Source organism: Sapajus apella, unplaced genomic scaffold (assembly GCF_009761245.1).
Source record: "Sapajus apella isolate SASKATOON/1434 unplaced genomic scaffold, GSC_monkey_1.0 scaffold133, whole genome shotgun sequence".
Classification (NCBI taxonomy): Eukaryota; Metazoa; Chordata; class Mammalia; order Primates; family Cebidae; genus Sapajus; species Sapajus apella.
The window spans coordinates 3190030-3214675 of record NW_022437073.1 but is presented as its reverse complement, the minus strand read 5'-3'; the positions used below and the strand labels follow the sequence as shown (position 1 = coordinate 3214675).

Here is a 24646-nt window from a genome sequence, read left to right as displayed (position 1 = left end):
CTTTCCCACTGTGGAAACAATAAAAATATAACCCTTTTTATAGTATCTTATGACAAAAGTAGCAATGAAAAGAAATGTGTTAAAAAGTATCACAACTTTTTTCTGTGATTAAACCTAATGCATGTGTGATAATACAACTTCCTGATAAAATATTGATCACAACGTTGTGAGTGGCAGTGACACTGAGCAAGAACTTTCTAATGGTTATTAAGCAAGTAGGAGAATTACATTATCATTTGTAGTGCATGTACTTTCTGTCATGCATTTGTAATACTTGAGAATGAGTGCATATTTCCGTAAGGCACTAGAAGATTTTACAGCTTGTTTCAATAAGACATGGAATTTTAATACTAAAGTTATCATTTTAGCTACTTCCATGCCCTTTCACTGAAAAAAAAAATCTAGAGCTGAATAAAATAATTTAAGCATTATAACCCAAAAATGCACATATTAAATGGAAATTCAAGTTCAGCTCATATTGCCAAAGGAAAGTTCATAATAAAAAATTAAAACAGTAACTGTTATTATTAATTGATTACAATGACAGATGAAGTTTTAATTTACTATGCACACGCCCATTATGTATATCATATAGTGTATATATATATATGTGCCATATATATGAACGTACAGTACGTGTGTGTGTATATATATGTATATATGTGTATATATATTTTTAGTACTATATATGTAGTATTAATTCAAATTTCAAATTCAGACATTTTCTTTTACAAAATCCTTTGAAAAATTCTTATATAAATGTATAGGTAGAAAATACATTGTAATAATAAAATAAATCATAAACCCACTTAAAATTTCTGTTTGGTACAAAACTTTGCCTTCCAAGTAAGGTCATTATGAAAACAAGGTCTGCGTTTAAATTGGGAACCACTACAGAGTTATACACCCCTCTAGGAGATTCAGAGTCCAAGAAGAGTATTAAAGGATCTGAAAATATTGAATCAAATTTATTTCTAAAATATTTTAAATATTAGTGTTTTTAATACTGTTTGAGAAAATTGTTCTAAAATTTTTTAATGTGGGAAACAAAAATTCTGGTTCATTTAATATGTTCCAAAATGTTTGTTTATCCAAATAACTAATTTAATACTAAATTTGGCATAGTTTGTTTTGCTAACATTAAAAAATTAAGATCTCCATATGTCAAATCTCTGCTTTTCTGAAATTCTCTTCTTTCCTCCCCAAATCTTAAGCCACCATATCATCATGCACCCTAATATTCTGCCTCTGTACAGCAAGACAAATGCACAGATGCTTAGCTACTAGCCTAAGTGAACTACTAGCAGGTCGGTAAAGCCTGTCTGTACTTTCCATTCTTATTCCTTTAAGCATGCATCTGGGTGATCAGAAGATAAAGTGTTAGAAGAAACCATTCTTCTCTGATCTACCCACACTGTAAGATTCAGATCAGAGAGTATGTTTTTAGGAAAATCCTCTGTACTGCCCAACTGAATCATTGTATCTATTTTGTACACTGATCTCATCTTTGTTCATTTTACAGTGTACTATTTGTTAATTTTTGTATCTGTACTATTTCTGTGTAAATTCTATGAATTCCTTAGGGATTTAATTTTACTTGTTATTTATATGCATAGCTGATTTCTGGACTATAAGGGATATTTAAGGGATATTTAAATGTGACATGAGTGGAAAAAATTAGCAAATTATAGAATTATACTGTAAAACTTGAATAGTGGGAAGAAGATCAGATTAGGTGCTTTATATGAAGAATAGTTCTCATGAGTAGAAAAATCTTTTATAACAATAACTACTGGTGGAGAATTAACTAAGGCCTATTTTAGTGTGTTATGTTTTATGAGGTATTTTTCAATAAGAACCCTCATTTACTTCGTGAAAGTACAATAAGTGCTCACTGGATTGTTTCTCCTCTTCCATTTATGCAAATAGATGAGGAATAAATTATTGGGACAAGAATTTGTCCACAGGCATTGTCTTTGTGCCACTATCGCAGAATACCACATGTGAACACAGATTTGCTGGCTGAAGGATGGGACATCCAAGATTGAGTGGCCACATTTTGCAAGGGCTTTGTTGCTTTGTCATGCCAAGGTGGAAGGACAAATTGCTAGCAAGAAAGCAAGATATCAAATTCACAGCCTCATTCGACAGACATATCGAGTTTTTTTTTTTTTTTTTTTTTCTGAAACAGACTCTCGCTCAGTCGCCTAGGCTGGAGTGCAATGATACGATTCAGCGCACTGCAACCTCCGCCTCCTGGGTTCAAGCAATTCTCCTACCTCAGCCTCCCAAGTAGCTGGGATTACAGGGATCCAACACTACGCCCAGCTAATTTTTTGTATTTTTAGTAGAGACGGGGTTTCACTATGTTGGCCAGGCTGGTCTTGAACACTTGACCTCAGACGATCTACTGACTCGGCGTCCCAAAGTGCTGGTATTACAGGCATGAACCACCATGCCCGGGCACCTCAGCCTTTTTATATTCGTTATTAATCAATTCATAAGCTCTCATGGCCTTAGCACCTCCTATTAGGTCCTACTTCCCAGCACTGTGTTGGAGATTAAGTTTTTAGTACATGCTTTCTGGGGAACACGAGTTTTTCTCTAAAGGACACTTACTACTCTCAGAAAAAGTATATCTGCTTTCATCCTAGTTTGTCTGAATTTTTTTGTCATCTGGAAAACAATATAAGGAATAAATAAAATTGGAAAAATGAGAAAAAGAATAGAACAAAGTCATTTAATAAAAATTTTTTACTATGACAGATATTTGTTCACAGAAGGAAGAAATTATTTAGGGACAAGGAACCCTTTATTTTAATTGGAATTTATCTCTGTGTTGTCGTTTAGTTATGTTAAAATTCTCTAGGCTCTTCTAATTTAGATTTTCTTTCTTCTTTGAGGTAAAAGTGAAGTTTTCATTCTGGTTTTTAGACAATAGATATAGATGGGTTGCTTTTTAAAAAGCCAGGTATTGATAAATCTTCTCTACTATAACCTTCATGTTTGTAAATGCAATCTTTTGAGGTTAAGACTACATATCATTATGTTACTTGTCTAAGGAAAAGCTGTCATTGAATAAGGAAAATCTATTATTTTGTTGAATAACATTATTTCTATTTCTAAAATAATAATCTTTATGATTGTTGTATCTACTTTGCATATGTTATTATTTTAAATATCACACCAAAATAATTTCTGGCTTAACATTTTAACAGAACAAATGTGAAATTTATGATCTAATACAGAATTCCTTTTGCATAAATATGAAACTTTAAAGATGTCCTTTGAAATTTTAATGTATATATTTTGGTTAACATATCTGAGGGAAATCAAGAGACTTCCCAGAGAATTTATACATTTCTTATCTTTGAATTGAGTTACAATGAATGTCAAATAACAGATAAAGTTATAGGAATGATATTGAGAGAATAATTACTAATGATGTTATCATTGACTCTTTCTGAGATAAAATGAGTTCATGAAATTCTGTAGAGTTCATAGAATCGATGAAGTGCTTGATACTCATTTTATTCACTTTTACTTTTTGTGTAGATTCCTGGGGTACAAGTGCAAATTTGCTATATTGATATTGCATCATGGTGAAGTCTGGGCCTAGCATGCATCACTGAAGCCATGCACGTTGTACTCACCAAACAAGCCCCCATCATCCACCTCTATTGACACTCAGTTTAAAATAGTGTATAAAAGGCTGGAATATATTCACCATTAGAATGTTAATATGGCATCCGAAAAGGAAAAGTTATCCTCCTGCCTCACTTTGTTCTCACAAGTTAACACCAACATAACTATTGTCTGCAACCACCAAACCCGACCTCAGTTAATGATTTTGAGCACAATTTATTACAAAAATTGAAGTAAACAACTAGAAAACAAGAGAGTCTGATGGGAAAAATGAAAAGCAGTTTCCTGGTGATCACTAAGTTTCTTTTTCAGTCTTTCTGTACTCATGCTTTTGGATGGCATCTAAAGTGTAAATTTTTTTTCCATTTTACTTCTAACATTAGGATTTAAAAAGTGATATTGACTTTCATTTTACTTTTTATGTGATTATGTAGTTCTCAAAAATGAAAATACTGTATCTATTGACCACCATAATTTAAAATATTGTGTTTCTTTACTTAACTATGTGATTCTGTAAGAATGAATGAACATATTCATATTCTAGGATTAATAAAGGGGCCACTCTTAAAAAACATATGAGAATACAAGTAAAATCTCACACATTAAATAATTTTCTAAAAATATAATAAATGATATCTCAGTGTTTTTCACACTCATAAGTGATATCTCAGTATATAACTCATAATTTTAATTCATCAGCATTTCTGTAAAAACTTTTTTACACTTTTTTATATTGTTGTGAAGTGATTGTCTGTAGTATACTTAATCTGTGCTGTTTTTCAGTATTCTAAGAGGAAATTTGTAGATAAAATGTGTTTTGATTTTCATTATTGTGTTTTAAACCAAATGATAGAAAACTACAATTTATTAATCTGTTACAAATTAAACTTTAGTGTTTTGTTTGTTTATTTGTTTGTTGTTGCTGTTGTTGTTGAGACTGAATCTTGCTCTGTCACCAGGCTGGATGGAGTTCAGTGGCACAATCATGGCTCACTGCAACCTCTGCCTCCTGGGTTCAAGTGATTCTTCTGCCTCAGCCTCCCAAATAGCTGGGATTACAGGCGCCAGCCACTACGCCCAGCTAATTTTTTGTATTTTTAATAGAGACGAGGTTTCACCATGTTGGCCAGGCTGGTCTCAAAATGCTGACCTCCTGGTTTGCCCACCTTAGCCTCCCAAAGTGCTGGGGTTACAGGCATTCTTAAAAAAGTTCTTATTAACATTCATTTATATGTGATACACGTGTGATATATGATACATATTTCATTGCATACATGTGATATGTGATACATATTTTGACATATATCCTCATATTAATATGTGATACATGTTTTACATTAAATCTTATGTCTATAGGGTCCTCCTGGAGCTGCAGGTGCAGAAGGAAGACAAGGCGAAAAAGGCGCTAAGGTAAAAAAAAAATTATATACATATATTTATTTATATAATAGGCATTATGTTTGAAAATGACATGCATAAACTGATCAATATTTATTTCAGTACATTTAATAAAATAGTAAAATCTCTCTTCTCATCATTAATGTGCTTCCATATTTTATTTCCTAACAGGGAGAAGCAGGTGCTGAAGGTCCTCCTGGAAAAACCGGCCCAGTCGGTCCTCAGGGTCCTGCAGGGAAGCCTGGTCCAGAAGGTCTTCGGGGCATCCCTGGCCCTGTGGTGAGATTCTCTCTGTGTTAAAAAGATACCATTTTGAAAATAACATTTCGTTTCTAAAAAAAAAAAATTATGAATTAATGTGCTTATGTTGGCATTATTTCATAAGTTATGTGGATAATTTTGTGGGAATTATGTAAATACAATGTAAAAATATCAGATACTCTTAAAATATTTAAGGATATAATTTATTTAATAAGTTCATGGTGAAACACTAAGTCATAAAAAGAAAACAAAAAACTAAATTTTAAAATTTCAGTGATATGAAATGTTTATATATACACATATATATATATTTGTGTGTATGTGAATATAGACACATAGGCATAGTAAAAAGAACCAAAATTACTTACAATATTTGCAGATGTCTTCCATATGGTGGAACTTAAAGGTTATATTTGCTTTGATATCTTGTATTTTTAAAATTTTAAAAAAGAAATGTTCATTATTATATTAATTTCAGAATCAATCATTTTTATTTCTGTAGGGAGAACAAGGTCTTCCTGGAGCTGCGGGCCAAGATGGGCCACCTGGCCCTATGGTGAGTAAGATCTTCGCAGTCATTTAAAAGTGAGAATTTCAACAACAAAATTGTTTACTAGCTAGAATTTTTGAGATCTTAGCTTATATATTGGTTTGTATTATTTCTAGTATTCCAAGAAGTATATTACCTTGTCTTAAAAAAAACTAATCCTAACTGATAGGTATATGGAAAATAAACTACTTGATCAGAAGATTTTTTTCTTTTTTGTTTGCACTTTGGATGAAAAAGATTATTTCCACTCTGAACGAAATGCCACTAATGATCCAGCCAGTGCTTTTCCTAGGATGGACAGTTCCCTAAAAGGCTTGCAGTTACACTTATTTTCCTGGCATTTCACTTTAAAAAGTATGCTGGCACCAGCATACAGTGATTCTTTGATCAAATAAATTGTTCTCTTTGTGAGTCATACAGGCTGAAATGTAAAACAATAAAACTCAGTGAAAAAAATATGGCTACTGTAGCACTCATGCTTGATCACTATCATAAAGTCTGTGTGCAGACATGCTTGAGAAATGCAATAAAGCATTTTGTTGACTGTCATAGTATTCATAGATGGAGTTTATTACAGGATCCAATGCTATACTTGATACAAATTTGAGCAAAAAGTGAGAATAAAAGACTGGCCTTTTAGAATAAATTTTTACTAGGTGGCTTATTTGCTGTATAGATATATTCATTATGGTAGAGATTTGTGAGTGTCACTATCCAGTAATGGTTAAGTGTGAAGTGATTAATCAAAATGGCAAACAATACATATAGTACTCTGTATGTGCGATGAGTATTAAGTCAAGTCCTTCTATATGATATTTTAAAATTTATTCAAATGCTTCTTATCATAAATATATTAATTATCTTTGAGGCAGAATCATATGCAGAAAGCCATCACAACTGGGATTCACAATTCATTCAGGAAGAATTTTGGTTATTCCTTTTAACAAAGATGCCACCGCAATTTCCCCTAGCATACCTACCAAATATTTTATAAGTTTTAAAGAGATTATTTAAACTTTCACTGAAGAATTTAAAGATCACTTATTTATTAACTAGATAAAAGTTATCAAATTTTGGTAGATTTCAAGCAAGAGATGATCAGCTCTGCGCATTATCTCATGAGCTTAGGAAAAGGGCGCTGGCTGAATGAGGATCAGCTCCATGTCTGTACCACTACTTGGGAATATTCTCCTTAGATATAACCTTATATTCTCCTTAGATATAAACTTATAACTACACAGAGTCAGAGCCAGGGAAAAAAATATGTTGCCTTAATGTCACCCTAAAATTTGCCAGAGATTTTTTCTTGTTATTTCACATTTTCCAGTAAATATTCTGACCTTTCTGCAGATGAAATAAAAAGCACAATGCTGGAGATTTCCTTCAGCTAATATTAAAAATAAAACCTTCTGACATACCACCTGATTTGGCATGCAAACTTTTGTGTTTTTGGCTTTTAAATTAATGCGAGTTTACAGTGCAAGAGGACAGAATAATTTCCAAATCCTTTAGGTAAAGTGGAATGATAAGCATCAGAAGTGACCTGCATGAGTACAGCTCATTCTGACTGCTTGTTTTATTGGAGAGAACTTAGAATGTGAATTATAATGTGTAGCTTTTTTCATAGCTTTAATTAGTCTTGACTTGTGATAACTAATCTCAGTGAGAATGCTACCTTAGTCTTCATGAGGTGAGGATGGGCAGAGAAATCATCTTCAGAAAGCCATTTATGGCAATTTAATGAGCCTTTCAACTCAACTAAGAAAAAGCTATTTTAGTAGGTAATTTTTAAATCAGAGTGAGAAGTACCTTATTATGGTTACTAGTTAAGGTTTTTTTTTATTATTATTAAGCTTTAAGTTATTCGTTTCTAAAATGGAAATATTGCTAGCTTCTATCTGATATTTGTAAAGTTTAAATGAGTTAAATGGGAATATGGATATCTTCTACCCCATGGAGTTCTTAGGTTAATTAAAATAATTGTTTGTAAATCATTTTTATATCACTGATTAGCACTACTAGCACCAAATCAAGAATCATTCAATGAATGAAATAATGATAAATATTTTGAAAAACAATCAATTATATATTCTTTTTTTTTTAATTATATATTCTTAACGGAAAGTAACTAAATTTGACCTCATTCATCCATGTGTATCATCAATAAACCTGTATGTAAGTTGTTGACTATTAAAGCGAATGGAAGAGATCAAATACTATCACACTTACAACAGTTAAGAGTGTTAATGTGTTAAGTACTGTGATAGACTCAGGCAGAGGATACTAGATATAGACAGAGTCAGACCATTTAAATATCATTTCCTCTATGGACACTTCCTCTTTAGACATAGGATATGATTATGAAAGAAGGAACAGGGAGATTTACCTGTGGACAAGATAGTGGGTGTGAGAATGACAGAAATTTGGAAATTCTCAGAGTTTTCTGTTAATCTCTGAAATTAGTCTGTGTGAAAGCTCTAATAGTTTCTCTATAATGAATTCTTCCCTCATTATGTAACATATATTCACACCCATATCCAAATCTACACAGGCTTCAATTTGTTTATCATTGGAGTTCCACAAGTACCTATTAGATCTCTTTTCCCCTTCTAGAAGCTGCCTGTAACTACCTACTGTAGTGTTTCTATTGGTGAGATAAAGCTACCAAGAAATTCCCCTTTTCCCCAACTTTTAAATACAACTTAACTCTTCAGTAAGCACAACTTACCTACCTTCATCTCTCCAGATTGGCAGCTACCTGATTAGACAATTGAAATGTCTAACAGAGCATCCATTACCCACATAGATAAGTTAAACAATTTTATATGAATGTTCTGGGTATGAAATTCTTTGTGGTAGAGTAAAACAAAGCGGTATTTTAAAACCCTTAAAATGATTTCTGCTTGGTGTCTGCTCACACTATGTTATCATCTCTGCTAGAGTCAGAGATGATACCGTATTTATTTCTTACTTTAAAAAGTACATATTGCATATGGTAAAAACTTGTTTACAAACATGAATTCAACATATGCATACATTTGCATATATATCTAGGTATATACACACACAGAGACATACACTGCAAATGTGTACTTAGATCACTGTATGGAATTGAAGATGGATAAATAGTTCATATGAGCTAGGTGCAGTGGTTAATGCCTGTTATCCCAGGACTTTGGGCTGCCAAGGTGGGCAGATCACTTGAGGTGAGGAGTTCGAGACCAGCCTGGCCAACATGGTGAAACCCCACCTCTACAAAAATACAAAACTTAGCCAGGCATGCTGGCTCATGTCTGTAACCCTAGCTACTTGGGAGACTGAGGGGAGAATCGCTTGAACCCGGGAGGCGGAGGTTGTGGTAACCCAAGATCGCACCATTGCACTCCAGCCTGGGCGACTGAGCAAGACTCCTTCTCAAATAAAGAAAAAAAAAAAAAAAAGATTAATAGCACATACGGAATCTAATCAAAAGCTAAGGTTGATGATGAGCCTGTATAAAGTACTCTATTCAAGTATATTTTTTAAGTGGAATCCTGTTAGAGTTGGTTTAATATAATTTTATTAGGGTTTCTTAAAGGTTTTTAAAAAATTTGATTCGAATTTTGTGTTGGTAGAATTATACTGTTTTAGTAGTCAACCAACATTAATAGAAATAAGATTGAATGTTTCATTTATTTATTGCGGCAGTCTCACTCTATCTCTGGGACTGCAATGCAGTGGCACAATCACAGTCACTGCAACCTTGTCCTTCCAGGCTTAGGTGATTCTCCCTCCTCAGCCTGCCGAGCAGCTGGGACTGCAGGTTTGTGACACTACACCAGGCTAATTGTTGGCATTTTTAGTACTGATAGGTTTTTGATAGTTGCCCAGGCTGGTCTTGAAGTCCTGGGCTCAAGGGATCCATCGACCTGGGTCTCCCAAAGTGCTGAGATTACAGGCATGAGCCACCATACCTGGCCAATTGAGGGTTTTAAAGAAAAGAATGATGGTATCTAAATTCTGCCCTCTGATACAAAGTCAAAATTGATGATTTAGTCGTTCTAAAAACTAAAATGTATTTGACTTTTTGAAGTCGGAATTAACATCTGTTTTAGTTTTAAGTGTTTATTTTGTTTCGTTCCACATTCTTTTAAGAATCTATTTGTTTCAATGCAGCCAAAAAATGATTTAGCATTTATGTTCAAACAAGTTTCTTTAGTATTATCACACATTTCTTCCTTTGATAATAACATGATAAATAAAAGATCTGATAACCTTATTTTTTCAAAAATAAAAACTTATATAAAAGTTAGGATGGGGTACTGAATAACAGTTTATTTCTTTAATACTACATTTACGTCATCTGTAGACAAGAGTGATATGGGTAGCATTCTATAATGATTAAAAAGCTTTAAATAACAAAGAATTTTATTTTCACCAGAATAAACCCTATTCCACAATCTTATATTTTAAATAAAGTGTAGAATCTGCAGTTTCTTTAAATTTCAGTGAACTAGATTTTTGAAATGTAGATCAAAGCAAATATTCCAGAAAGCATAATACTGCAGGGGAAAATGTTTGCTTGTGTATTCTAGACACTTAAGAATGTATCATTCCTGTTTTCCTTTTCACTTTATTACTTATGAATTGTGTATTTCCCTGGGGGTTTTCAATTTACACTATCGTGAGAGAAAAATAGAAAATATGCACAGTTGGAATAACATTTTTATACGTAGAGTTGATGTTTTTGATCTGTTTCAGGTTCAGAGGGTCATTTATAACTGCTTTCAATATCATAATGTTACCAATTTCTATTTCCAGCTGATGAAAATAAAAATTGATTTGGTTTGGCAAATTCATCTTTAGATGTGATTTGCAATATTATGAGAGATTATTAGCTTAGAGAAATTAACACTCATTATCTAACTTCTTCATGAATAATATTTATGGAAAGGATTTTTATTGTATTTAAAACACAAATAATGTCTAATATATTTTTCATTAAGCTTGAGCAATTAGAATTACTAGTAATTCTTTTTTGTCATTTTAGCTTTTTCTATTAGAATGGGATGAGAAAGTTCACAGGTATTTATCTGTAGCATATCTAAAACTAATGATAATAATTCACATTTGGATTATGCTTCACTGTTTATATAGTTTTTACTGTGGAGAGCGAAATCCAAGATAAGAGGGAAATTACTTGAAAGTGAATTTGATAATTTCCCTGTGGTCTTTTTGTCTGTCTGAGATTTAACAGGGTAGCATGGTTGTTTTTCTTATGCAAAAGAGAATATAACTAAACTCATATAAATTTGACTCTGAGGATTAGTAATTTTCCCCTTATTAGAAGATTATTATTCAACATATCCACACTTAAAACTGCATGTCCAAAAATTTTCTTCCATTCTGTAGGTTACCTGTTCACTCTAATGATAGGTTCTTTTGCCGTAATAGAAGTTCTTTAGTTTAATTTTGCAATCTATCCATCTGACAAAGGGCTAATATCCACAATCTACAAAGAACTTAAACAAATTTACAGGAAAAAGAAACAACCCCATCAAAAACTGATTGAAAGATATGAACAGACACTTCTCAAAAGAAGACATTTATGTGGCCAACAAACATATAAAAAAACTCACTATCACTGGTCATTAGAGAAATGCAAATCAAAACCACAATGAGATACCATCTTACACCAATTAGAATGGCAATCATTAAAGAGTTAGGAAACAACAGATTCTGGAGAGGATGTGGAGACATAGGAACACTTTTACACTGTTGGTGGGAGTGTAAATTAGTTCAACCATTGTGGAAGACAGTGTGGCAATTCGTCACAGATCTAGTACCAGAAACACTTGAGCCAACAATCCCATTACTGGGTATATACCTAAAGGTTTATAAATCATTCTACTGTAAAGACACATACACATGTATGTTTATTCCAGCACTATTCACAAAGCAGAGACTTGGAACCAAGCCAAATGCTCAGTGATAGACTGGATAAAGAAAATGTGGCACATATACAACACGGAATGCTATGCAGCCATAAAAAAGGATGAGTTTATGTCCTTTGCAGGGACATGCGTGAAGCTGGAAACCATCATTCTCAGCAAATTAACACAGGAACAGAAAACCGAACACTGCATGTTCTCACTCATAAGTGGGAGTCGAATAATGAGAACACATGGACAAATGGAGGGGAACATCACACACTGAGGCCTGTTGGGGGATGGGGAACTAGAGGAGGGATAGCATTGGGAGAAATACCTAAGGTAAATGAAGAATTGATAGGTGCAGCAAACCACCATCGCACGTGTATACCCATGCAACAAACTGGCATATTCTGCACATATATCCCAGAACTTAAAGTATAATTAAAAAACAAACTGCATGTGCTTCTATGAAAATAACTTTTGTCTGTTGTTAATTGAATAATATAGGGAAATTGTCCACTTTAATACTTAGAGAATTTCAAATTCAGTTATGAATTAAAAAACATAAATATATCTAATAATTTTTCAAAATACCATTGTTACACAGTTGGAGTAACATTTTTATATGTAGAGTTGATGTTTTTGATCTGTTTCAGGTTCAGAGGGTCATTTATAACTGCTCTCAATATCATAATGTTACCAATTTCTATTTCCAGCTGATGAAAATAAAAATTGATTCAGTTTGGCAAATTCACCTTTAGTTGTAGTTTGTAATGTTATGAGAGATTATTAGCTTAGAGAAATTAACACTCATTATCTCTAACTTCTTCATGAATAATATTTATGGAAAGGATTTTTATTGCATTTAAAACACAAATAATGTCTAATATATTTTTATTAGACTAATTTTTATTAACACCATTCTTGCTCATCCTGAGAGTCACATTTCCATTTGAGAAGTAGGCTTCAGAAACAGGAATAGAGAGGGCCCATCTGTATTCTTGCAGCAGCTCTATGAGATAGGAATTGTAGTCCCCAGTTTGTAGATGAGAAAACTGAAGCTACCTTTGTCCAGCTAATTAAAGTAGCTAAGAAGAGAGTTTGTTTTCTATGCCAGACCTATCCTATTCTGAACCCTTACTTTTCCTACATCACACTACTTGGATCAGATCCATAGTTCTTAATGCTTTAAATTCACAAAAATTATGGACCAGGATATAATGTGTTTTTTACACTGAAAAATTACAGTGTTTCCAGATAGGGGGAAATATTACTCATGGTAGCCTTGTAGAAGGTACAATAGTGGTGGCTTATGATGTATTTTAGTAAAAGTTAAAACAATTTGCTGTCCTAGGGCCATAATGAAAATTATTGCTAAAATTATAGTTGAGATAATTCAATTCGGTCATCATAATTCAAATTCATAGAGAAATGTTGTGAACAGTTTGCTTTTGTTGCTGGGTGCCTTACTTGTGGCAAGCAGTAGTGACATGGCTAGGTTATCATGACCCTAATTTCATGAGTCACATATAAATAGTTTTTTAGCATCAGTTATACATCTGACAGCATCTGTTGCCTGCATAGTTTTTCTTGTATAATTTCACACCAAGGACTGCATTTTGTTTTGTCTTCAAAATTGAAGTGCAGCAATTTGGTTTGTTGGTGTGGTGTGTTCTTTTATTTTGTTTACTTTTTCTTTTTTCTTTTTTTTTGAGACAGAGTTTCGCTCTTGTTACCCAGGCTGGAGTGCAATGGTGCGATCTCGGCTCTCCGCAACCTCCGCCTCCTGGGTTTAGGCAATTCTCCTGCCTCAGCCTTCTGAGTAGCTGAGATTACAGGCATGCGCCACCATGCCCAGCTAATTTTTTGTATTTTTAGTAGAGACGGGGTTTCACCACGTTGACCAGGATGGTCTCGCTCTCTTGACCTCGTGATCCACCCACCTCGGCCTCCCAAAGTGCTGGGATTACAGGCATGAGCCACCGCGTCCGGCTTGTTTACTTTTTCTAGCAATAGGGTGTTACTCTGTCACCCATGCTGGAGTGAAGTGGCATGATCATAGCTCACGGAAGCCTCAAACTCATGGGTTCAATTGACCCTCCTGCCTTACCCTCTCAGGTAGCTGGTACTACAGGTGTACTCCACGAATTCTAGTTGTTGCTTGTTTATTTTGGAGACACAATGCCTCGCTATGCTACCGAGGCTGGTTGCAAACTCCTAGGCTCAAGCGGTCCTCCCACCTCAGGCTCCCAAATTCCTAGAATTACAGGTGGAAGCCATTGTGCCTGGCCTAGAGTAAAATAATTTGTAGATTAAACAGTTAGTTCCAGAATCATCAATATGAAAATTTCCTTAGGTCGGGGGCAGGACAAGGAGTTAGTTGCTAAAGTCATGCCATAATTGTCATATAAATATACTTTTAAAAGATACATGTCTTAATCTTGAATTACTAGCGTGAATTTATTGAAATAGAAGTATGTTTATATAAAAATAAATTTATTATTAATTTCATAAATCATTTAGATATGAGATGCAATTTAGAAACTACAGCTGAAGGTACCATCTTGATGTAGTTTGTAATGTTATGCAGTTTAGCTAAGAGAAAATAGTAGTCATCACTAACTCATGAATAGTATTATACATAGAATATTTTATTGGGATTGTTAAGTATTCTTAGTATATGTCTCTCTCTAGTAATCATAGTGAAATATACCTAATTTCAAGGGAACAAAGAATAAGAATTTAAATCAGATTTCAGAAAATTGGCCATGGTCTAGAAGAATTACAGAGTTCCATGTTTTAAGTTAGTATATACAGAAATTTTCTTATTCTATACAGCATTATTAGGCAACCATTCTAACATATACAAATAGAGGTTATTTAAATAGAAACCAAACAGCGTATTATCATTTTGTCTGATTTTTTTTCCTGTGGTTATCAAAGATAAATTGATTGTCAAAAAGCTTTTACAAAAATTTTGCTGAAAATAGTGTAACCTTTTAAATTTGTGTAACATAAAAATGTTTGACTGACTGAATATGCAATTTGGAAACCCCTCCTAAAATTAGTGTATTTAAAATATTATACTTTCTTCTCAACTAAAAATCCATATACACCATGTCCTGTTTCTAATTTTACATTTTTTTCATTAAAATTATCAATACTATGGTTACAAATTAAACCATAGTGTTTTAAATATATAAATTTACTTAGAAGCCTAAATAATAAAGCATTAGTTATTACTATTTTCAACTCCATATTTTTAAAACCAAACTAGCTCTGTGACTAGTCATAGGATTCTCTAATTCATACGTACTATATATTTTTATTTATTTTTTCTTATTATTTAGGGACCTCCTGGCTTACCTGGTCTTAAAGGTGACCCTGGCTCCAAGGGTGAAAAGGTGAGAATAAAAGAATGTGTTATTAATAAAAGATTATGTTTTTGTATACTAATCGCCCAGGCAGTTGCTTTTGCAGATTAAAATCATTCAAAGGAAATTTTAAACAATAGCTTCATCATTCTAACCCTGAAAAAAAGCTTCAATCCTGAGCTTCCCGGATGTATTTAGATGGGAGAAAATATGCAAATAGTGAAAAATATACCAGAATTCAGTGCTATATCTTCTCATGGTTCCATTATAGCAACCATATGGAGAAAGCATATGGTTATACTAAAATAACTATTCAGAAAATAAATAGGCTGAATAACAAAATATCTATTTTATGATTTTTAAACATGAAGCTAAAATTTTTAAACTAGAAATATCTTTCAAATACTAATTTGATCTCCTAGAATTTATGCTGAGTTGCACCATGTACTTAGAGAAATGAGCCTGTTTAAAAATGATATTATTATTGTTTGGATTATTTTAAATCTTTAAATGTCTTTTAAAGATTGCAGTCTCTGAAGAATAGAAATTACTTCATATTAAATGAGATGATTATTAAAATAATGAGTTTTCTGTTATTTATTTAATATTATAGATGGTCATTATTGGTGGAGGGATACCTCAAATGGAGCACTGAAAATGATAGCTGTAGAAAGCATTTTGCTTCATAATACTTCCAAAGTTTAATAAAGCCCTCACTTAATGTAAGCAGTAAAAGGTGCAGTTAGGTGATGAGAGGGCGATTCTTAACTGTATATTTCATTCAGAAGGATTATTTTAATTTTGTTTTTTTATCAGCATTGTTCATTTTTATGCTTTGGAAATTTAATGTGCAAATATTTTATAACTAAAATTTTATGAATATAGTAATATATATATATTATTTTTTTTTCTCGGCTTTCCAAAGGGACATCCTGGTTTAATTGGCCTGATTGGTCCTCCAGGAGAACAAGGTGAAAAAGGTGACCGAGGGCTTCCTGGAACTCAAGGATCTGCTGGAGCAAAAGGGGATGGGGTGAGTAAAAATAAGGATTATTTTTTCTACTCCTTTCATATAATAAACACACACACACACACACACACACACACACACACACACACACTGCTTTAAGTATGAAAAAAAGAGAATTTAGAGTGTCCTAATTCGAATTTGTTTAAGTCAGGAATGTTCTTAAAGACTTTTATTTAGCCTTAGAGTAAATACATTTTAAAAATATTTGTTTGAAACCATAAAAATTACAGTTGAACATTATTTAAACAAACATGTACTAAATTCCCATCACCTGTAAGTCATATTCTGAGAGATACAGAATATACACATACACACATAGATTTAAAACAAAAAGCTCATCGATATTGTAGCAAAATGGGAAAAATTCTCATTATTTTGCACAAATTATTTTTTAGATTCACTGTGGGAAAACGTTTAAGCCATTCAAAAATATTTTGCATTCTCTAAATTTTACAATGTATGTTGTTATTAAAATGTTGAAATGTTATGAAAAGTGATGAAAACATGAAAATGAAATCGCTGAGGAAATCCCTTTAAATTAGCTTATTCTTTCTCTAGGGAATTCCCGGTCCTGCTGGTCCCATAGGCCCACCTGGTCCTCCAGGTTTACCAGTAAGTAGAAGACAAAATAACATTATAAGGTAAGGTTAAGTTACAAATATGACAAAGAGACACAAATTCTGCAGATTTTTATCTGTGCTTTTGCATTTGCATTTTCTAGGGTCCTCAAGGCCCAAAGGGTAACAAAGGCTCTACTGTAAGTACTTTTCCCTTTGACATTTTAATTTTTCATCAAAACCTATTTAATTGCCTCTTCTTTATTTAATGTCGTCTCTCTTCTTTCTATCAGGGACCTGCTGGCCAGAAAGGTGACAGCGGTCTTCCAGGGCCTCCTGGGCCTCCGGTAAGTACATGTTAACAAGAGTGATGTTCTGATAATTCACATGTAGTAGCTGCCAATGATTTCTCTGAATTTATAAGATGGACAAAAAGCACATCCTGTCAAAAGTGCTGATTTTTATGGGAAGTGTTAACTATATAATTTAAGTAATCAAGTCTACATGCCAAGACTAATATTTTAATTGATTTCACTCTTCAAATATAAATACCCTAATTATATAATATAGCCTTGTTTTTATTAATTTTTCAAGAGAATCATATACTATTTTATGTCACATTTATGAAGCCAACTTATTTTGTGCTCTAAAGATACATTTATATTTGACTCTCAGAATAATGACAAAAATTGAGATGCTTCACATTTTTTTCCTAGTGCATATATACTACTACTAATAAAAGCAATAATAATAGCTACCACTTATTTATGCTAAAATGTTCTAGGCTTTACACCAGTAATTAAATGATAGAATTAAAATATGGATCCATGTGAAATTTTAGTCTTCTTTCTTGAGCTAAAATGTTTCCAACTGTGTCTGTACTAGTTTGCTAGGATTACCATAGCAAAGTACCACAGAGCTAGTGGCTCAAACAGCAGAAATGTATTGACTCCCAACGAAGATGTCCATAGGTTGGTTCCTTCTGAGGTCCATGGTGGAAGGTTCTGTTCTGCGCTTCTCTCCTTGGCTTGTGCTGGCTCTCTTTTCCCTGTGTCTCTTCATATTATCTCCCCTCTTTGTGTATCTGTGTTTAAATTTCACCTTTTTATAAGAATATCAGTTATATTGGATTAGGGCCCACTCTAGTGATGTTATCTTAACTAATTATATCGTCAGAGACTGTATTTCCAAATGAGATTACATTCTGAGATACTGGGAATTCAGATTTCAACATACAAATTTTTGTGGGGTACAATTCAACCCATGACAATATGATAACTATTTGGTATAGCTCTGCTGGTAATGTAAATTCCAGTCTGATTGAATTCATTTTAAGTTTGTTAATTTATAAAGATTTAAGTCACACATGTTTGAAGCAAACTAATGTATACATATTTTTAAAAGTTTAATGTTTTGTAACTTAAATTATCATCAAATACAACAGTTGACAAGATAGCACAATCGCTGTAAAGTCCTGTTCTAATGATCAGAGACTTTAAAATCTAATTGTGGCCATAGGACATATAAATGATGACTAATTAATAAATAAGAGAGTAACTTATATAACATATCTACACAAGTCTGTGCTATATTTTTGTATAGATAAAGGGCCAGAAATCATCTAACTTGTTCAACTACCTCAATATCTCCTCTAAGATCATCATAGAAGAATCTATGACTTTTATATATTTATAAACTTATCCTATAGCATAAATTTTGTAGCTATTGAAAAGCTAAACCAACTACAATTTTTATAACAAAAACATAACTGGTAATTAATATCTGCAGAATATTCCATTTTATGCAACAATTGCACTCACATTATCTTCTTTTAGGGTCCACCTGGTGAAGTCATTCAGCCTTTACCAATCTTATCATCCAAAAAAACAAGAAGACATACTGAAGGTATGCAAGCAGATGCAGATGATAATATTCTTGATTACTCGGATGGAATGGAAGAAATATTTGGTTCCCTCAATTCCCTGAAACAAGACATCGAGCATATGAAATTTCCCATGGGTACTCAGACCAATCCAGCCCGAACTTGCAAAGACCTGCAACTCAGCCATCCTGACTTCCCAGATGGTATGTTAATAATACATGACGAAGCAAATGTACTGGGCTTCTGAGTTTCTGAGGTGCATTGTCAGCTCATTAATTCTAGTTGAATGTTTAATATAGTCTCTAAATAAAACCAAACAATTATTAACCCTCATCTTGTAGACAGAAAAAATAATTTATACTGTATAAATCTAGATCTGCTTTGGAAAATGCTTGTCTGTTAAATAAGGTTTTATTAAATTATGACAAGATCATTTTTGGATGATTACAGCTAACACAAATGTACCTTGCTTGTAATAACTATCACAGATGTGCATATTTATACACACATGTGCATATTGTAATATGATGATTACTAACTTATTTCACATTAATATGAATACTTACATTAATATGATTAGTATTTTAAATTACTATGAAAAGTATGGACATGTGTAAATATCATAACTGATATATATTTAGTCTATCTGGTTAGCAATGATTTGTTGAACAGAATATTTAAGAATTGGGATAGCTTGGGGCAATAATTTATCTTTCAGTGATCCACAGAATCCCAGACAACTGTGAATAGCTTATTTACTAAAAACAATTAGGATAATTTATCATACCAACTCTTTGACAAAACCCTTATATACCTATTGGTTAGAGAAAGAAAGAGTTTCAGGTATGCTAAGTTAGTTGACTAAAATTGTACAATTATTAAAGTAGCAAGGGGCAGATCTCTATCTAGTTTTTAAGTCTCCCACTTTATGTTGAAATAATTGTCTCCCCTTTACTGTGTTGCATTACCAGTTACATAATGATAGTTATAACTGTGATCTAAATAACTCAATGTAGATAGAAAAGTTCAGTGTAGTTCAGAAACTGGCAGCAAAAAAAAGGATGTCACAAAAATCTTATTTAATCAAGCATAGCCTATTAAAGGTAAAACACAGGTAGTTATTAGTGCTCCTATACAAACTGGTATCTAACATCTTCAAGTTTATGTTTATTTGAAAAAGATACACTTAGTTTAGTGATTTATGTGGAGATTTACTTTTAACTGGTATTATTTAAGCAAAGGATTTAGATGATTTAGTTTGAGCTTATGCTAGAAAATTTATCCTCCTCCTCCCAATTTTAATATGCTTGGCCTATCAGAAGATTCCTCTTGAGTTTATATAGTATCTAGATGAGGACACAGAACATATGAAATGACTATTTCATATGATTTTTAGACTTATGACCTAGATAAATAAGGTAATCAATTATACATAATTGAAAATCAAGTATAAAAGATGGCAACATGTATTGAGTTATAAAGCAACATATGATTAACTAGTACCTGAGCAGTAAAAAAAAAATACTGTAAATCTTTGGAATGGTAAGTTGACTGTGGATTATAGTTCCCAGTAGTTTCTATATAACTAGCTTCATCAGTTCTTTCCTGCTCTAATTAATTAAAATTGAATATTTATTCATTTATGTATTATTAAGCAGTGCCAGACACTGTTCTTCATACAGAAATTCAAAGATAAATGTTGGATGATTCATTTCCTCGTATTTTTTTTCCTCAGAATTCTAATTTGTTTCAGACATGAGTACATTAATGGTGTAATCTGAAAAAAAAAGTGGATGTTTTTGTTAAAAAAGATATTCAAGTTATGTGACTATGCAAGTAGTAGCAGAGGATAAAGCAGGTTGACATTGCATTTTTGAGAGTTCCAGCACCGAAGTAAGCAATTTGAGCTTTTAAAATATTAAAAGTTTGTAACCAGTGGACTTACATAATTCAAATATTTGAAATGAAGTGACAGCATGAGAAACAGTAGAAATTATAAAGGTAGAAAGAATTTGATTTCTTTCTTTCTCAGTATAAAGATCAAAGCTGCCACTCCTATAAAAAAAAAAAGATTAACAAGAGAAAAGTATTAAACATTTATTTGATTATACTTTAACGTGACATAGGAGACTTCAGAATCCACCTCCAAAGACACAGAGGAAGCTGTCTGATTTTATGCTTAGATTCCATAACGCAAGGACAGCTGTGTAGAAACGTGATATATTATTGGACAAAAAATGGTATGAGCTAATGGTAGTAATCTGAGTAGGGAAACTTAGTAAGGCCTTCTGTTCAAATTCTCTCTGATCTCCCTCTTGTAGCATTCCATCCTCCCAGGTAAGGGGTAGGACCCCTGTGGAATAAGGGTTTTAATTTCTTTATGGCCAGCCGTTACACAGAAAGTTGGGTGCGTTGTAGGAGTGAAAGTTCATTAAACATTTTAGAGCAGGGATAAAAGAAAGTAAAGTACACTTGGAAGACGATCAAGCAAACGACTTGAGAGCTTCAAGTGCCTGCTTTGACCTTTGACTTGGAGTTTGTACTGGCATGTTTCCGAGGTTTGCACCTCTTCTCCCCTGACTTGCGGTGGGCTGTCTGCAAGCGCACTGGGCTGTCAGCACTTGGAATGGGCCAGTGTGTTTACTGGAGTTGTGCGCATGCTCACTTGAGGCATTTTTCCCTTGCCAGTTGAGTAAGGGAAGCAGAGGAAGGTTATCTACCAGTTAAACTCCATCCATTTGCATCTTAGTCCACATGCTTGAGCCCAGTTGCCCACCTCCTGAGATCATATAAAGAAGCTGCTGGTCACCGGTTTCAGGTGTTTTCTATAAGGGCAACGGGAGACTGCCATTCCTTGGCACAAGCTGCAAACAATTATTATTTTAGAGAGACAGTTTACAACTGCCTGACCTTTATCTGATGGTCACCGGATATTACTGGTGGGGTTGGCAGGGCTCTCCTGCACTGTTTATGTCTGACTAACTACTTGCTATAACAGAGTAATATGTTAAGGCTTTATAGCTGGCTTTGTGAAAAAGGGGGTTTGGTTTCTATGACCCACTTTGGGGAGGAGGGACTCTAATTTCTACAACTTGCCTCAAGGGAGAATGAGGGATGAGAGACAGGAAGGCAGAAGGTCAGAGGAAAACTGCTTTTACTTTGGGGCATCATTTTCTGAACCCCAGCAGATGGAAGCAAAGTAATGTTTATGTGCATATCAATTTTGGCTCCTAGTAAATCTTGTTAGCTAACACCATATTGTCACTTATCTAAGGAATAACTTTGTTACTCCCACTATTTTCCATGCTTACTCACATAACACCAAATGAATGTTCTGTAACATTTCAGCAATGGCATTAATAGCAGGCTGCATTAAAATATATAAAGTAGTCCTTCTTAGGATTCCCCTCAAAGAGAGGGTACATTTATTGCAAGAAGTGTTTGCAATAAAATAAGGCAGAAGTATGATCCCTGAGGCTAAGTAAATACGATATCACCTCCATTGTTACAAACGAATAAACTAGGAAGAAAATATATTGATCACTCAGATTACTTAAGTAGTAAATAATACTTATGAGATTTGGAGTCAAGGATATCTTATTTCAGTATGCATGCAATTTATTGCACAGGGATAAATAGAATGTTAATATTTGAGAAGATGACGTTTAAGCTGAAACCAAAAAGTGATAGGCATGATAAGAACTTTAAAAAGGTATTCCATGTAGAATATATGAAACATTTGCAAAGCTCTGAGGCAGAAAAGAGAAACTATTACTGTTTATTAAAAATCATACCCCAATATGCCAAAAAACTCAAAAGGGAAAAGATCTATTAATATGTATTTGTCTTATTTCTCTAACAAAATTTGATGCCTAATGCATTCAAGAATGATATCAATAAATTTTTATATGACATATTTTTTTCTAACTTCTAGGTGAATATTGGATTGATCCTAACCAAGGTTGTTCAGGAGATTCCTTCAAAGTTTACTGTAATTTCACATCTGGTGGTGAGACTTGCATTTATCCAGACAAGAAATCTGAGGGAGTAAGTACCAATCTGTTTTGGGGGTGAATGTTAATAGTTCCTGCCATGTTTTGCAATATTGAACTAAACAGGAAAATTATACTGTCATATTTTCATTTATCTGCTTTTCTTACAGAGTAATTAGAGTATTTCATTTGCATAAACATGAATAAGCACCAAATTAATCTACAGAGTTAACAAATGCTTCTCTTCTTTATTTTTTACCCAGATGTATTCTTTATGCACCTGCTTGCTCTCTAAAATTCTATGGCTTTCCATGACACAGCACAGCTGAATCTCAAATTTTAGTGCCTCTATAGTGTTCTTCTGCCCAATTACCACATCATAGAACTTACAGCTGCATATTACACCCAAAATATCTAAGTTTATAAAGAATTAATCTTTACATATGAGTCTTTTCTGCATTTACTTTTTAAAAAATATTTAGTTTCTCTAAAGAAATTCTTTAATTTTTGCCTAACAGTATTACTAATGTACTGAGTTCTATCTTCAAAGCTAAATGCAAATTATTAATATAAGGAAAGGTTGTTCATGAGCATAACTATATTATTCAAACATGTAATAAGTGGGACATATTGTCTTTGTTGGTATTCATGTAATTAATCTCATTCTTCTTAGTAAATAATGTGGGCATACAGAGGCACAGAAACTCCTTAAGGAAAAGCCAGTAGCTTTATGTGTGGCTAATGGTTTTTGGAGAAAAGTTAAGTTTGTGAGTAAAGAGTGTTAGCAAGGGCAAGAGAAAAAGCAACTTCCATCTCCAACCCTACTTGGCAGGTGGTGAAGCATAGTAAAGCTCCCCTAGCCTCCAGAGAAATGTGGAAAAACAGAAAATGCCTTTTCTTACACTGATAACTCAAGTTCCCTATGATGAGGACTTACATGAGCTCTACTATTCTTCACAAAGCAGAACAATAAATGCAGATCTATTAAAGTTTCTGAATATTTTAACCAGCAGGGAATGATTAGGGTTATTTCCAGTCAATATTTTTCTTTTGTTTTTCTTTCTTTCTCTTTTTTTTTATTTTATTTTATTGTACTTTAGGTTCTGGGGTACATGTGCAAATCATGTAGGATTGTTGCATAGGTACACACATGGCAATGTGAGCATCTCTCCTTAGTTACTGGTTAACTACTTTCAAACCTGTCACTTGGCTATGGAGTGAAGATGATATCTGCCTTTCTCGCTGACACTGAGTAACATTTTGAGAGTTTCCTTTGCAAAGGGTTTTTGAATGTTCCAGCAATGCCCCCTACAACCCTTAATATTCCTTTACTGGGTTATCTTTCCCCTTTTCCTTTAGTGTCAATAAAGAGAACAAAAACGAAATGACTCAATTTTCACTACATAGCATTTTCAGAATCTATCTCAAATTTTTCTCTTTATCTCATTTTGTATAATCTCATTTATATCCTTTTAAAATGATTTTAAGAACTCTTTAGTTTCTTAGTCTTAGTGAAAATAAATTTTATGTATATAAAAATACTGTTTATATTGTAAATTTTCACCTGCTTGCTAAATTTTCTGTTTCTTTGCAAAGGTGAGAATTTCGTCATGGCCAAAGGAGAAACCAGGAAGTTGGTTTAGTGAATTTAAGAGGGGAAAACTGGTATGTTATTACTTCAACATGAAATGGTTTTTCTCAAACTCAAGAAGTGAAGTTCTAATTATATATTTCTAGCCCCTAACAGTGAAAGTCTAAATTATGCTAAAGCAGGATTCCCTGTGGTCTCTAGTTTGTTCCACTTAATATCTCTTAGGCCACTGTGGTATCTTAAAGCAAGCTAACATTGGTATCTGAAAGTAAATGGAAATATACTAAATGTACTTAAAATCAGGATCAAATAGTGCATACCATTTATTAAGAACCTGAGATAGATATCATGAAAATTGATTATGTTAGAAATATCAGGTATAAAGAATACAGTATCTACTTAATCTCTTCCTATTATTTCATTTTCCGTATGCTTGAAAAATTCCTTCTTTGTT

At 33.1% G+C, this 24646-nt stretch overlaps 1 protein-coding gene across 3 annotated transcripts in view; it reads left to right on the top strand.

Annotated features, from left to right (window-relative positions):
• Window positions 1-24646, top strand: part of COL11A1 (collagen type XI alpha 1 chain) — a 213456-nt gene that overhangs the window by 184004 nt on the left and 4806 nt on the right. For all 3 annotated transcript variants that reach the window (XM_032262929.1, XM_032262930.1, XM_032262931.1), the window contains 11 exons: window positions 5002-5055; window positions 5215-5322; window positions 5807-5860; window positions 15117-15170; window positions 16066-16173; window positions 16729-16782; window positions 16892-16927; window positions 17021-17074; window positions 18563-18812; window positions 22544-22656; window positions 24198-24266. In XM_032262929.1, the coding sequence (XP_032118820.1) occupies window positions 5002-5055; window positions 5215-5322; window positions 5807-5860; window positions 15117-15170; window positions 16066-16173; window positions 16729-16782; window positions 16892-16927; window positions 17021-17074; window positions 18563-18812; window positions 22544-22656; window positions 24198-24266 (954 nt within the window). The remainder of the gene's footprint in view (window positions 1-5001; window positions 5056-5214; window positions 5323-5806; window positions 5861-15116; window positions 15171-16065; window positions 16174-16728; window positions 16783-16891; window positions 16928-17020; window positions 17075-18562; window positions 18813-22543; window positions 22657-24197; window positions 24267-24646) is intronic.